We start from the raw sequence: 15,586 nt of genomic DNA, 5'->3' as shown, positions 1-15,586 counted from the left end.
CCATTTAACATGACAGTAAACGTGTGATTACTAATACTATGTATTGTTTTACTGTTTATCAAGCAGAAATTCACCAAAAGCTTTATGAGAGGGACAGTATTCAGCGTAATGATCTGTATATATAGAGCATAGAAAATACGCATCATAGAATGACAATCAAGTGAAATGATATGTAAGAACATGTTCTTTATTGGAACAACTACTACTGTCCTTTGCGATTTTTTTCAAGGTACCATCTCGAAGAAGACCATGTCATAAAGAACAAAATGAAAGCATGCTGCAGCGAACTCAGTTTCAGGGTGAGCTTAATCTATTAGGACCAGATTCAAAATGATCAAGAACTACTAGGTCAAACTCTGTCAGGTACGCCATTATTGAAAGCCAAATACGTATTGGCATTTTCAAGATGAAATGTTTGCCGGACACGCTCCGTGTTTGGTTCTGAAAAAGTGCCGTTTAAATGTATTCAGATTTGCGTCGTTCATATTGGATCTTTGAGTGCACTGCAATATTTATGAAGCAAATATTGGCTACATGTATAATTTCTCGTCCGTGTCCTTACCCTGTAGTCTTTCTACCGTGATTGGATTTATCACTACCCTGTTAATTTGTATTCAGACATTGTACCACAGGACTAGCATTACTTAATCGCTGATATTAAAGAATTCACAACATAAAATTATCAATCTCAAACGTCCGTTCCTAAAACTATATTTCTTATATCAGAACATTTCCTTGAATTTCCACTAATGATACCGTCGTCATTTCTTTTTAAGTAGGAAACAATGGCAACGAATATTTTTGTTACATGAATATTTTTTCAGTTCAAACTCAAACAAAAACAGGTTATTCATTCATAAATTCCAAGCAACACATTTATTTATATTGGTACTACTTTGTAAAATATCCTTCAGAATGATCTGTTTCTGATAATAAGTCAATTGATTTAGATATTTAAACCTGAATAATGCAATGTGATGCAATGATAAAACATGCAAAAACTATGGAACATAATTAATGATACAAACGGAATACCCTTTAGAATAATTTCCTATTTCGGATAAAAAGGGCAGAGGGCAAAACTAGTGATGAAGAGGAACCAATTCAGAAGGCGAATAGGTTTGAAGAAAATACTCAGTCAATGTTGTGTACACGGTCATATATGCAACTATAGATTTTGCTAACAACAAATATATTTTATTAGTAATGGTGTCGTATACTTGTCACGGTATGTTTTATTGAGGAATGTTAACGATTGTCAGAACAGAGATACTTGATGACAGAAGTCATTAACTGTCATGTGTTAAAGTCTGTATGTTACATGCTGGTATTTTCAAACCAATATTTTCACGAGGTATGAAAGCTTTCAGAAACAGACATATATGGAGGTAATAAACATGCACATTTATACAACTCTGCTTCTAATTGACTTTCTAAATCATATCACTACATGCCGTGAAATGAAGTTTCTTCATTAAAGTATTGTAATTGGTCTTTAGCGTTACATACTTGTGTAGGTATTCAGGGTTAGCAAGATAGATATTCAATTCTTAAACATCCCGTTTGTTCCTTGTATCAATCGTCTCATATACAGCTGTTACAACAGAAAGGCTTGTCGATATATATCTATAGCAATTACTACATAACGACTTCATCCTAAAGGAGACTTTTATGTCTGCTGTAGCGCAGTTTATATCATCTAATAGACACTGCGTTATGTCAACAGCAATGGAGGCTGCATCACCGCGACATCAGACCTTTTTAGAGGAGTTTTTATTGATGAATTCGGTGAATATTTGTAGGGTGTAATTTACAATGAAGCATGCAGTTTATTTCCCTATTCTGTGGAAGTAAAGTGTTAACTTTGTAGATAATAAAACAATAAAGGGAATTAATTCTAAGACATCACATAAAAATATAGAAGAAATCTCAGAGACTGAATATTATCTTCACAACCTTTTGTAAACAAAAGAACAGCAAGGTTCTATTGACATATTGGTCTGATGACCATAAAAAATGACAAAGGGAGGAGGATGGCCTGGGAGACATAGGGTTCTATTGAATATGAACAAGCTTGCTTGAATCTTCATGCCAGATTCTTCCAGGTTGCGTATGTAGTTTTTAGTAAGATGACTCACTTGTCAACGAAACTTAATGAAACTTAAAACTACCTTATGAACTTTTTATTTTTATCTTTATTTTATCACTGACCTTGTATGTTCCAAGTGACGTCTTTTTCTTCTCCATCTTCCCGAACATATCTCGGCGATGGTTAAACTCGATGGCCTTGGAGTCATATTGCCAACCGGGGTTGTATAGGCTCCCTCGGATCTGTAAAATATAGTGTTAACAAAACATTAACATCACAGCTAAAACACTATGTAAATAATACCGTACAGATACTATAACACTATCCATGCTAAACTTTAACTAAACTGACACTAACTTTACATACGTATAGTGTTTACTAAATAAAACTCATAATCCAGGAATTTATTGCTTGTATTGATTTTCATATCGACCATTTGAGAAGCTCATGCCCTGTTTAGAATCTACGTAGATTTAGTCATCAAAATCTTAATACAAAAAAAAAATAAAAACAAAACAAAGGAAAGAGCATTTATCGACTGGGCGAGTCAGCACCCACCACACACTCCATCCCGGGGGACAGGCCGACATCAGGGTCGGTGCTAATATGGCCATTCTTGACTGCTCTCATATCCGTCGCCCAAAAACACTCCTCCCCACCACCTTCCTCCTCCCAACAGGGAAATACTCCTTCATAGACATAGTCGTCCATCTTGTACCATCAGCAGACTGTTTCTCACAGGCAGATGACCAGATTACTTTATTCTAGTTTTTGATGTTTGATGATACAATAATGTCGTAGTCGATTCCTCCAGTATAGTTGAAATCCGACACAAATTCAAAAGTACATGTCCACAACAAATGAAGTTTAAGCAACCTTGACAAGATTGAACAACGTCTAATTAGATAATTAATTAGTCTTCCTGACTAACATTCGGTCGCTATGTATAGTTAATTAACCTTGGTGTTTCGATTGATTTGTCCTTATGAAAGGACCGATACATCATATAGTCAGCTTTTGCACCGACGAAGACTGTCCAGAATACATTAAACGAAGAGTTTCTATTAAGAAACACGTCTTCCAAATCTGCTCTGTTCGACATATGCCCAAACACTGCGGCTGTGATTATTCAACATAAACTCCGATGTGAGGTGATGGCTGTGCAACAGACTTTCAATCTCGAAGCCAAACCTGAACTAAAGGTTTTCGATAAAAACTTTGACGAATGATATTTTTGGTACGTATGGCCAAACTACATCACGAACCATAAGTGTTTGTTGGCTAAACAATCTAATCCCACACCTTCCTCACTCCATAAAACATACTTTGTTGTCCGGTGCAAACTTCTTTAGAATTACATCATAATCGGTGCAGCAACTGCATTTTAAGTAACCCAATCAGCTGAAAATGTGTTCTCTAAGGTTTTTACAGCGACGATAACTTCTCAGAATATCTGTCAACATTGATAACAACACTCTCGTTTTACCTCCCTGTGGTAAAAACTCCACGATTTAAATAAGAATGTTCATACACCAAGAGCAGGTTTCAATTAATATGTAACCTTGAACGTAGCTGGTGATCCCCGAGTAACAAGCCTGCATCTTCTATCGTTACACGTGTGTGAATATATCAAACATTGTGCACGTTATTCACTGTACAACAACATCCTTCCAATATACCTTAATCCTCGAATTCAACTATGATGTCCTTTGTATCATATTAGAGTCACTTCAGGAAACAACCGATTCAACTGTCTGTAAAGTAGCATACATTCTGGTTTTTTCACGTACTTATTTGTTTTGTTGATACATTTTAAGCATTATTTCGTGAAGGTGTTGGTTCGTTTTTAGGTCGGAAATCGAGGTTTTCCATCCTCCCTGGTACTTCCAAAAGCTTTTCAATATCTGATGAGTAACAACAAAAAACTAACGAAACGTAAGTCTGCTTAAAACATATAAGTAAAATACATTAACAGTGCAAACGCATTGGAAACGTGTTTCACGGTAAATGTTTTTACAGTGTGCAGATTAAGCCAGACCATATGCATGGCATGGGGTTCCCAGTATCCTCTTTTTCAGTTCCCGAATACCCCTGGGCCATTATCAAAGGCAATATGTGATGATCTGGAGACCCAGATAGCACTCGACAAGCAAACCGAAAACTATAAACAAACAACAAAAAACTAGGAAACAAAACAGCTGCAGAAAGAGCAAAACCATGCAAAAACCTAACTGCCTGCTGTGATAGGATCAAAGTCTCGTCAATATTTCATAATCCATGTACCGCCAACTGTCTAGACCGGCGACCAAACGCTCGCCCCTTACAGCTTCGTCAACGAGAGTACAAACAAATGCGGGCTACTTCTGTATCATATACTTAAAGCTTGACACTTTACAAATATCAATATATCTACAATATAGACGACAGTTTAAAAGTGTTCACCACGAGTAATAATCCACGTGTATACTTACATAATCTTATATAAGACAGTTAACATTACAATAATAACCTAACGTGTCGTAGCATTAAGTGGACCATGAACATGTTGTTGTCTGTCTGTGATCAAGCGTGTCCCGTATGGAGTGTGCGATGTGGGCGGTAATGGTTCACAAGAATCAATACTTCAAATATTGTATGAATGAGTCTGGCAAATGGTTGTTAAAACATATACAGTCAGCACATTTAGAGAATTTCATTCTTTTGAATTTAAATACATCTCCATTCTATACCTTTATTTAAATCATAAATTATCATTCCAAGAGGTTTTTTCAAATCAGCAGTGGTTTATTCTGTGTATCAACTTTTAAACATTCTGATCGGCCGTGGGTCTATCCTAAACGACTGGTCAGTCACAGGTGTGTATCAAAGTTACAGCTGGTCAGACAATCTACACGTCAGTCTAAGGGACGTATTCAAAAAATTACTAGTCAGACGGTAACATTAAAGGAAAATAAATAAAAACATATTTGCCAAAGCGATTGTCGAAACTACAATTGACCAATCCGAGGCGTTGAATCGATACTGTTTAGTCTAAGGGATTTATTCAAGTAACTAATGGTCAGTCCAGGAAATGTATTTAAGTCATTGCTGGTCAGTTCATGAGACTGTTATCAAAAATTTTATCTATCTCCAATGTCTATTTTGCTGACCCAATTAAGAGAAATTGATTTACAATTTCAGTTACAAAATGCACAATTATGTTTCTTATACGTTATCGTGAAAAACTAAGAGTTATTAGAATGACCACGTGCATGCACGTCCTGCCATATAAATCGCGCATGCATTGGATATACATATGTACATAATCTATTTAGCTCTGGAATACAGTTCCTTGATATTGCATGACTAACTCCGAGAATGTATCGCTTTAATTATTGTATAGATTACCTCCCACTTGTAGAATGGGCCGCTTTAAATATGACAATAAAATCATGTGACAGCTGAACAGGATTAAAATTCAGTGCACCATGCTACGGGAAATGATTGTTAAACACGCTTCCGTTCGGAGGAAATTATTTAAAATTCAAATGTTATTGCAGTTTGTTTTTCGTTGTTTTTGGGTAAAAAGCAAATTCCCACTACGTTTGTTACATATTAATTAGATTCCTTAGTTACCGACATATCACGCCTATGTTATGTCATTCTGTAGGGTATGATTTCAACGTCAAAATCCTACTGTGGGATTGTTTATCTGGTTAAATCACCAATCTTTTGAGCTACACCAATAAAACATCTCTATAGGTGTTTAACACAATGACAGGAAATCAATATACGTCAGTGGCAGGTATTACGTAATAGCTCGTGCAGCTGTTTTCAGTCTTATTCACAGCTATTGTTTCACGTGAGGCTTAATCATTAATGTAATATATTTTTCCCTTTCATATATATTTAAATTGATTTTTTACGTAGAAATGATAATTGGTAGAAGTATGACACAGGGAAGGTTGTATAAAAGACACACGAGTGAATAGCACCTTTTAATACAAAGCTGTTTCGTCCTTCCATGACTCGTCAGTGACACTAAGGGCCTAAATTTTTAAGTTTAGGAAACGAATGAGAAAGATCGTAAGTGATTGAAAGGAAGGGTTGGATTAAAATGTTAAGTCTGTTTACTTAATTTCCATGTGGTTTGTAAATATTTTTTTCATAATTATGTTTACTGTAAGTATATAAGGACAGCACTATATAGTTATCATCGTACAATCAGTTTGTCCATATATCTTAATGTGCTATTTATATCCTCAGTTTGCAAAAGAAAAGTTTTATAGAAGGCGTGATATTTAAGCACCAGCATAAAACTAATTGGTAACATGAAAACCGCTGAATGCAGAGAGTTACTTTCCTGGGTCTTAACTACAATGTTCTACAGCTTTAAACCTGAAGAAAAAAACCACATCTGGGCCCAGCGTGAATAGTTACTAGGCCAGCTTACCAGACATTATTGAAATGTTACGGTGTTATATTTGTGAGTAGCCAACACATTACAGACTAATATCTAGGGGTTAAGTAAATACTCATCCAGTCTTAATAATGAAGTTTTTTTTCACATTCCTTCATTAAACAAATGGCAACAATTTCTGACAACAATGAAAACATTTACCTATTTATGTAACATGTATGTTTTATCAAGGAACAACTAGCATTCTATTGTTTTACCAGTTTTTTTATGACCGAATTTTAAACTAACAATGCTACTACATTATAAGTCAGTATTAATCTTTTTATGATGACATCTCCATCACCACAGCTGATGTAGCTGTCGATCGTTTCTAGTTATATGCAGGTGCCGGTTTTTTTTCAAATTATTTTATCGTTGCCGTGTAAGATATAATTCAAAGCTTCAATCCATGACAAAAAATCTATTTATCAGCTGTTCTCCTCTACATTATCCAAGCAAAAAATTTGCAAGGTCTAGTATCACTTATCACCATAACATTCATAATTTGTGAAAAGTTAATTTAGTTTCATAAGATTATCTTTACAGATGTCAAACCATTACCTAATTCAATGTCAGTGATGTTTTGATTCGTTCGTTGGCCCAGTCCCAGTGTGCAGTCAAGCATGAAGATCATCAATAATGAAAGCGCGTCATCGAAAAAGACAATGGAAAAATTATCTATTCTGTATCGTCTGGGTATTGTTGATTTCGTTTGGTGTGAGAAATTTGAATTTAAAGAAAACAGATACAAACTAGGTAGAGATAACATCCAATCAATAATGTCTGTTACATGTCTGATATAACAGGAACACTACAGAGTGCAATCTTCTGTCATACACAACAAGGGACGACCAACATGTAAACAAAATCAGGATATAGACTCGAATTCAATAAAACTGGGGCAAAACATAAATAAATATAAACATTTCCGCCTGCTCTGTCATTGGCTGCTTATAAGTCGAACATTTTACAAGACATGTTAATGACAACTGTGTCATTTTTTTGCTGACAGCTTTGTCTGCTTCACATTTCCATGCCTTCCACAATAAATGATATTAGGGCACCATTACTGTGTTTTCAAATCGGACGTGTTAAAGTTCACTAACGCTTAATTCTTTCCCATAGATATTGTAGTCTCTCCAGTATTTTAAAATCTACTTGTTATTATACATTAAGTATTCTTCAAACTACCTGAAATGTCCGGTGGTAGGTGAAACACCCGTCCTGTTGAAGTCACTGATTTCAGTCTGCACTGCAGTATCTCTAGGGCTACGACTTAAGTTCACTTCATAGAGTTGTCTACAGAGGTCAATTATTAGTCAACGTGCCACTGATTTTGAAAAATGAATGATAGAGGACACTCTTGCATTGTAAAGAAAAAATCTTACATTTCTGGAGCTCCTAATTGCGTTTCCGGGTCATTGTGTTTTAACAAAATGAAATTTGATTCTGTTCTAGAAGTGTTTATTGTTTTACCTTCTCTGCTTCTGTTGTTGTAGCGGTTTTCATGTCTTTGTTGGTAAACAAACTTTATTCTGGTGTCGGTAAGTTCCTGTTGTTTTTATTTGCACCTATATTTTGTTGCACGAGTCTCCTCAATTATTTTTATACGGTTTTATAATAATGTTGCAAATAACAAGAGACGATACTTTTTTAACAATTTGGTGGTCGGGTGGCGCATTGGTAACGCACTCCCCTTTCACCTAGCCGTCCGCGCTTCGATTCCCGGAATGGATGTGAAAAGGTATGGGGGTCACCTGCCCAACCACGTGGGTTTTCCCCGGGTACTCCGGTTTCCTCCCACACTAAGACCCCTCGCGCGCTTCCATCCGAACTAACAAGAGTGATTAATATAAGGTGGAAAAACTAGGCAATTATTGTAAAATAAATAAAGTTTATTACCATTATAACAATTGTATATATCATTGCACTAGTAAAAGAGAGAGAATATTGTATTTGTGTCCCTCTACCTACCTGTACGTTAGTTTTGAATTATGTTACTAACAAAATAAATTATACTCCAGGTATAATTGTCATTCGATATTTTACAAACTTCAAATCATCTGTATATTTTTTAGGTATTCACCCCTGAAAATAAATCATCAAGTGTTCTGCTCATTGCTAACCTAACTAAACGTTCGCAATTTTTGTCATATTTTGAACTGATACTTTGGACATATGTGTGCTAAAACTAGATACTTTGACCATTTAGATCTGTGACATATTTTCTCATTATTTTGAGTTAATGGTTTCCTCCTCGGAGTTACGACAACTTAAGTGATACCAGACCTCGCTATAACTGTCACAGCGTGGTAGTGTACACTAGAGAAGCTGAGAGCTGCTTCACATCCTCTGATAGCAACATAAGCACCATATAATCGGCCTTATTCTGTGTTAACGAACACTGCACTATAACAATTAAAACGAGGGTTACATGATAATGAAGTATAATACCAACAACCCATGTTCACCGAATGAAACTTTCAAATCAAGATGTATGCCAAAATTACACATTTGCCAAGTAATTTAGTTAGGAGGGGGTCGAAAAATTGACATTGCCCAGACTCTCCCTAGGACATTTTTTTTCTTGGATAAATCCGCCTAATCGCAAAAAAGATCACAAGTTCACAACAGAATTAAGACAATGGAAATGAAGTGTGACGTCTTGCTCTCTAAACATCCCCTGCCACACAACCATCACACATGGTGTGTTGTAGGAATGAAATTTACGACAATAACGATAGTTTCTGAACGTGTACGTTCCGCTATCTCCGTATAGTAAAGAGGATGGGCATAGCTGCACAGTAATGTGCAGACGGTTGTAGAACTCTGCTGGAAACAGCTCGGAATGCACAAATTTATAGTTATGGCCAACATATTGAGTAATTTGTCAAGCTTTGGAAGGAATAGCTGGCGTGTCTGTCTGTCAAATTACTATGACGTTTCTCAAAGCAGATTTTGATTGTTTTACGTGGTCATGCTACTGTAGAAATGAATATTGATAAGATAATTTGTATTTCCATCTTGTTGTAATGATAATAGAAATTTACCATTGTATATCTATGATAGACATTCTGTGGGGAAAACGTAGTCGGCAGAGCGCGAGATAACGTACACATCGGCTATATTGTAGCACGATTTTACACCAGCTTCATGTGTTTCATATAGAAAAATGGGACAGTGCCCTCTTACTCTCTTTCATGCAAATATGAAAAAGATAAATATAGATAAATTTTGTTTTCCTACAATTGTGAAAAAGCTTTAAGCTACATTAACCGACCACCCTGAATATAAGGTAGCTACATACTGTGTCGCGATTTCAGTGAATTACCCTAGCTACTATATTACATCAAAAATAAAAACGCGCTAAACTAGAAAATCATATTTGCACGTGCTTATCAAACCTAGCCAGACAATCTCTTAATCAGAAATATTTACTGTCAGGCATTATGTAAATTCAAGAGTTTGCGAACATGTGCAATACCATAAAATCAAGTGAGTTTGACGTCTGATTAAACAACAGTGACCAATAGTGTATAAAACTGCACGTGCACGTTATTTGGAAATGCATGATTGTAATGATTGAGATCAAAGGAGGTGACTCTCCACAAACAGGCCATAATTCAATAGAATCGATATAAGTTGTCGATGCTGCTGATACATTTGACAAATTCTCGGGGCCCGCAAAAGGGATAAAGAAATTTCAATATTTTTATCACACGTCACTGAATCACAAGATGATTAATCAAAGTCATAGCTGGCAACTGAAAGTGAAATTCAGAGATATTTCACTAAATGCTTGTAGCCCACACATCCCGCAATATGTCATATTCACCATATTTTTTCTCAATGTATTGATATTCTCATTCAGATACCTTTGAGAACGCTAAAATGTATATTTTTAATTGTTTACAATACCAACCTACAACGTGTGGAACAAACGTCTGTGTTGTGGTTATGTGATCCCCATCTGGCCCCTTTTAGACGGGCTCTCGCAAAACTGACGAACGATGTGCGTGATCCATCATAGTTATGTGTCATTACATGGATTATAACGACACCAACAATCACAATAATCCTTTGATGACGTCAGCAAGGCTAACACTGTCCCGTATAACGAACAGATGTATACCTAATCTGCCCGTTAAAAGCTATAACATTAACACGGTTCACGGCCTGCACTAATCGAGCACGTGTTAAAAAGTTGTATCGGAATTTTATGTCACGTGACTAATAAAAAGATGAAAAATATCGATTGAATTCCGATAAACTTAATTTGTGGTCACCACAACAACCATATAATGTATATTTCAATACATTCCAATTTGATGTTTAATTATATAATGACGTCATCACTAGCGTTCAAATAATTGAAATTCTCAGTTAAGTTATTTATTTTTTATCTAAAAATAAAATTGTCTCGTAGTTACTTCTTTACGAAGATAAACAAACTACCACTTAGTATGGTACCGTGTATATGTAATTCGTGTTAAGCAAATGTTTTATAACCAAGCGGACCTCTGGCGTGTAGCAATAATAATACGGGCTCTCCAAGAAAACCTGCGTATTTTCATTTAATAGCATATGGAGAGAATATATATGTTATAACGATACCCTGTTCCACGTCATCTTAAGTAGCCTTTAGGAAGTCAGCAGATCTATCACAACACTGATGATTAAGTCACCATAATGCCCACATGTGAAAATCAAAGGAGCAAAAATCATTTTTCTTCCAACCAACCAATCACAACACTGATTAAGTCACCGTGACAACCAGATGTGAAAAACGAATGGGAAAAGAAAAAAATCTTCAAGCAAGAGAGCCCATTGCGTGCGCGGTATGTCGAAAGATTCAGCACGTGACCTTTCGCAGTGACATTAGACGTCAGAGTTCCAGATTAGCATGAGGCCAGTACAATTAGGAGACTGGCTTGTGTGTGACTTAATGTGCTTTATTAAAATGAAATCGAACATGGAATGCCAAATCATGCCTGCCGACGCTTGTTCATATCAATATCTACCCAGTTATCTTGAAATATATATTCATGATAAAATATCATTTCTTGCCAACCATCTCGGACCTTTGCTTTGTGTGTGCTTTTTTTAAACTAATATGTAGTTGGTGTTGCCTAGCTCATTGGAAAGTTTTGTAATAGCTTTACCTCACCAGCTGACGTGGGGTCATAACCGACGATAGGAGGATGGGGAGCATCTATCTGTGATCTCGGGGCACAGCAAATCGCTCGGCGTATGACACGTAATGTAGATTTGTCACATCAAAGGAAGTGAAAACAATAGCCGTATGACTCAATGGTTGCTTTTGTCTGTCTCAGCATATTTTCATCGTCTGCCTTTGAATTGATGATTCGAGATGTTTTGAAAGTAATTATTTTAATGTTGGCAGCTACTTCTGCCTTCTAGTTCCGTTGAAGCCTTTCTTTGTTTCGTGTGGTGAGGAGTATTAGTCCCATATCTCAAATAAGAACGGCTCCCTAACGCTTCTTTTGTCATATCTCAAATAACAATTCGCTAAATCGACTTCCGTCAAATTTAAAACTGATTTTGTCAAATCTCGAACATCGGTTCCTCCAGTCAGTTTCTATCAAATCCCCCATGAAATATCAAATTAATTTCCTTTTCTACAATATGTTAAACAGGAGGATGTGAGTAACGAAATGGCAGATTCTTTCCTCCAAGTTATCTAATGCAGATTAACGATGACAAGTGGGATTTATCGATAATACACGAGAGCTTCCTAGTGACAGTTTGGTTAGTCACAACACGTACACACCTATCCTTGGATGTGTATACCAGTGATTCGATAGAATTAAGGTACCAGCAGAGCCATTACACATGTGATAACAATACTTCTGAAAAATTATATGTTTAAAGTGTATTTTATAAAGTGTTTTGTTTAAAGAGTATTTTATCAGGTCTTTGATGGAGGAGCACCGATGCATTAGAGACATGAATCATTTAGAGTATACCCGAACAGCTTTGTTTCAAGTTGTTGGTTGGATAATGTAGGTTTTATGATACATGATGGCGTATTCACATAAAATCCTTTGATTGAGTGTATCATTACATCCAGCTTCAAGTGCTTGTGTGATAGATAATCACCAGAGACACACAAAAAATGTATTGCTGTTCAGGTTTGTTGATAGGTCTCTGTGACTGAGTGAGACGAGACCGTTTATACAAAATCACAGCAGTCCCATCAATGGTACTATACACTAAAACACCATATCATCGGTAAATTACCTCACGTGGTACTCATGGAAACCAAATTTATGTATGTAATTTGACCTTTCTTGTTAAATGGGTTTAGATAGCTTTGTCTCAAATTGCCAATTTTTCACAGATTGTATCCCAGTATGTATGAAAGTTTGTTGCCTTTGAGATAGATCTTGCTTCGTTTGACTATTGAGAAAATCAAACTATGGTAATTAAACAAGTTAATTTTCTAAATACAAGATCGTTGATATGATATCGGAATATTATTATTTTTACTGGCTTGTTCTAATATGATATCATCTCCACAACAATTCAGCCTACTTTAACACCGCTAACGTGTGGGTAAGTCGAGTTAAACTCAATGTTACAATAAAAGGTTCGGTGTTTTACAGTCAGTATTAGTTCGCCATATTATCCGTAAAAGATTCGTGTTTCTAACTATGAGGTTAGGAGTTGTAATCAATTACATATGTGAATTGTGTCTCCGTCTGCAGAGTTTTATCATTTTAATGAAAGACACATGGCTACAGATAAAAAAAATACGCCACCGATTATAATGTCACTTAAATTCGTTAAGAGATAATTTGTGGGATTTCTAAAATAACCACACATGTAGCATATTGTGTAAGGTAATTCACAGAACGTCGCATTTTGTGTTCCTTACATAAACAGAGAATGGTGCGTACCTATTTAATAACATTTCGTTTGAATGTTATCTATACATCCTGTCAGGATTATTAGTGATGTATCTGAACACCTAATTTAGTGTTAATATACAGATAAGTATAGGGTGTTGGTGAGAGATCGATAACAGTACAGCACGTCAAATTCATAGTTGATATCGACAACATTAAAATCTGAATATTGTCGACAGTCCAACACTGGTGTTTTAATATTCTGACATTGGTGTTACAACTTTCCAGCATTGATGTTTCAATATTCCGACGTTGGTGTTGTAACTTTTCAACACTGATGTTTCTCTATTCCGATATTGATGCTTCCATATTCTGACATTGGTGTTACAACTGTCCAACACTGGCGTTTCCGTATTCCGACATTGTTGTTATTCTACAATATCGATGTTTCGAATGTACAAAATTCGTGTTTCATTAGTTTTACATAGGCGTTGCTATAGTACGTGGGTTTTTATAGCCTGGTACGTTATTGGGGTTTCTATAATCCAACATTGATGTTTCTATAGCCTGGTACGTTATTGGGGTTTCTATAATCCGACACTGATTTTTCCATAGCCTAGTACGTTTTTGGGGTTTCTATAATCCGACACTGGTGTTTCTATAGCCTGGTACGTTATTGGGGTTTCTATAATCCGACACTGGTATTTCTATAGCCTGGTACGTTATTGGGGTTTCTATAATCCGACACTGGTGTTTCTATAGCCTGGTACGTTATTGGGGTTTCTATAATCCGACATTGGAGTTTCTAAAGCCTGGTACGTTATTGGGGTTTCTATAATCCGACACTGGTGTTTCTATAGCCTGGTACGTTATCTTGGTTTCTGTAATCACACATTGGTGTTTCAATACCCCAACACCATTAACACAGAGACTGATTTTGAATTTCTTTGGTGTAACGAACATAATTTCAAGTACCTCATAGCAATGAATTCGAGGCTCGATCTGGTTTCAATTAAAATTTTCAACAATCGTGGAAATATTCTTCATGATCTTGGTACTACCCTTTGAATCAATAATACGTGTTGATTCAAATGTATCAAAGCAAAGTTTATAACTATATCGGGTACCATTAAACATATCAACACTGATTAATATGCTTGTCACTGATCAATCGTCATGACCTCTTATCGAGAGGTCATGTGGCTACACACGATGTCGTCCATTATCAGGGGCAATAAGACTCTCTCCGTTACTATGGATATGAACGTGTCGCACTGTCTTGTAAATGTAGACCATTACGTCATACTGATATTAGAAGAGTACACTCGGGCGTCGTAAAAATAGAACGAGATAAAAATTAACTCAAAACAAATATTTTATACTTCACATATAAAACCAGGAATAAACAAGAAAAGATATCAGAAATCAGACGTCGACACCTCACAGCAATGGTGACAATAAAACTTATTACATCAGATATATTTAGGTTACAAATATTGTGTTAAAAGAAACATGACAAAACAATAGCAGTGAGTAAGAGGATTGGGGGACTATTTACATGTACGTGTGTTTTATATATCTAAAACAACCCAATGCCGAAATCATGTATTTAGCTTTTTTTCTTAGACGGAACAACCATTTCAGCTTGTCACTGTTTATTTATATGTACATGGAATCAGAGAAATAACAATTAATAAGAAATTAAACCAGGACTTTTTGTGTGATATCAAATAGCTTTGCTACTTCCAACTTTAACTCACTGCATTCTGGTGTTGTGCTATTAACTTTAGGATAAACAGCAGTCACTCCATGAAAAAGGACTCGTTTTCTAGGTTTGAATTTGCTTGTAAAATCTACCCGCTTGCAGAACCTTTTGTCGTACACGAAACTGTGCTTAAGTGAATAAATCTTTATATCTTGTGAAAAAAACTTGAATATTTAAATGAAAGGAGGGTAACGTAATCAACATATGGAAAATGATTCTACAAGAGAAAAGTTTCCTGAAAACCCAGACCAACAGTGAAATACTTTAAGATGTGGCCTATGTGTATTTATAGTTTGTAGCTAATTAATGTTTTGTATCCAATTAGACCAGCTAATATACCGAGTAACAAAATTACATTTATCCTGCAGAAATCAGATTAGATGTGTGTGTCCCTTTCCATTACTGCCAGACTCTGAAGCAGACAT

The 15,586-nt window shown here is 35.8% G+C and overlaps 1 protein-coding gene across 1 annotated transcript in view; it reads right to left on the bottom strand.

Moving 5' to 3' along the window:
• LOC132555697 (hillarin-like) overlaps positions 1 to 15,586 on the bottom strand; it is a 70,286-nt gene that overhangs the window by 10,355 nt on the left and 44,345 nt on the right. Inside the window, exon 2 of the mRNA XM_060220057.1 lies at positions 2,212 to 2,331. Within this exon, the coding sequence (XP_060076040.1) occupies positions 2,212 to 2,331 (120 nt within the window). The remainder of the gene's footprint in view (positions 1 to 2,211; positions 2,332 to 15,586) is intronic.

Source organism: Ylistrum balloti, unplaced genomic scaffold (assembly GCF_031769215.1).
Source record: "Ylistrum balloti isolate Yb309-2 unplaced genomic scaffold, AGI_CSIRO_Ybal_v1 Utg370510, whole genome shotgun sequence".
Lineage (NCBI taxonomy): Eukaryota > Metazoa > Mollusca > Bivalvia > Pectinida > Pectinidae > Ylistrum > Ylistrum balloti.
Note: the sequence above shows the minus strand (reverse complement) of the source record. Positions and strands in the feature narration are given on the sequence as shown.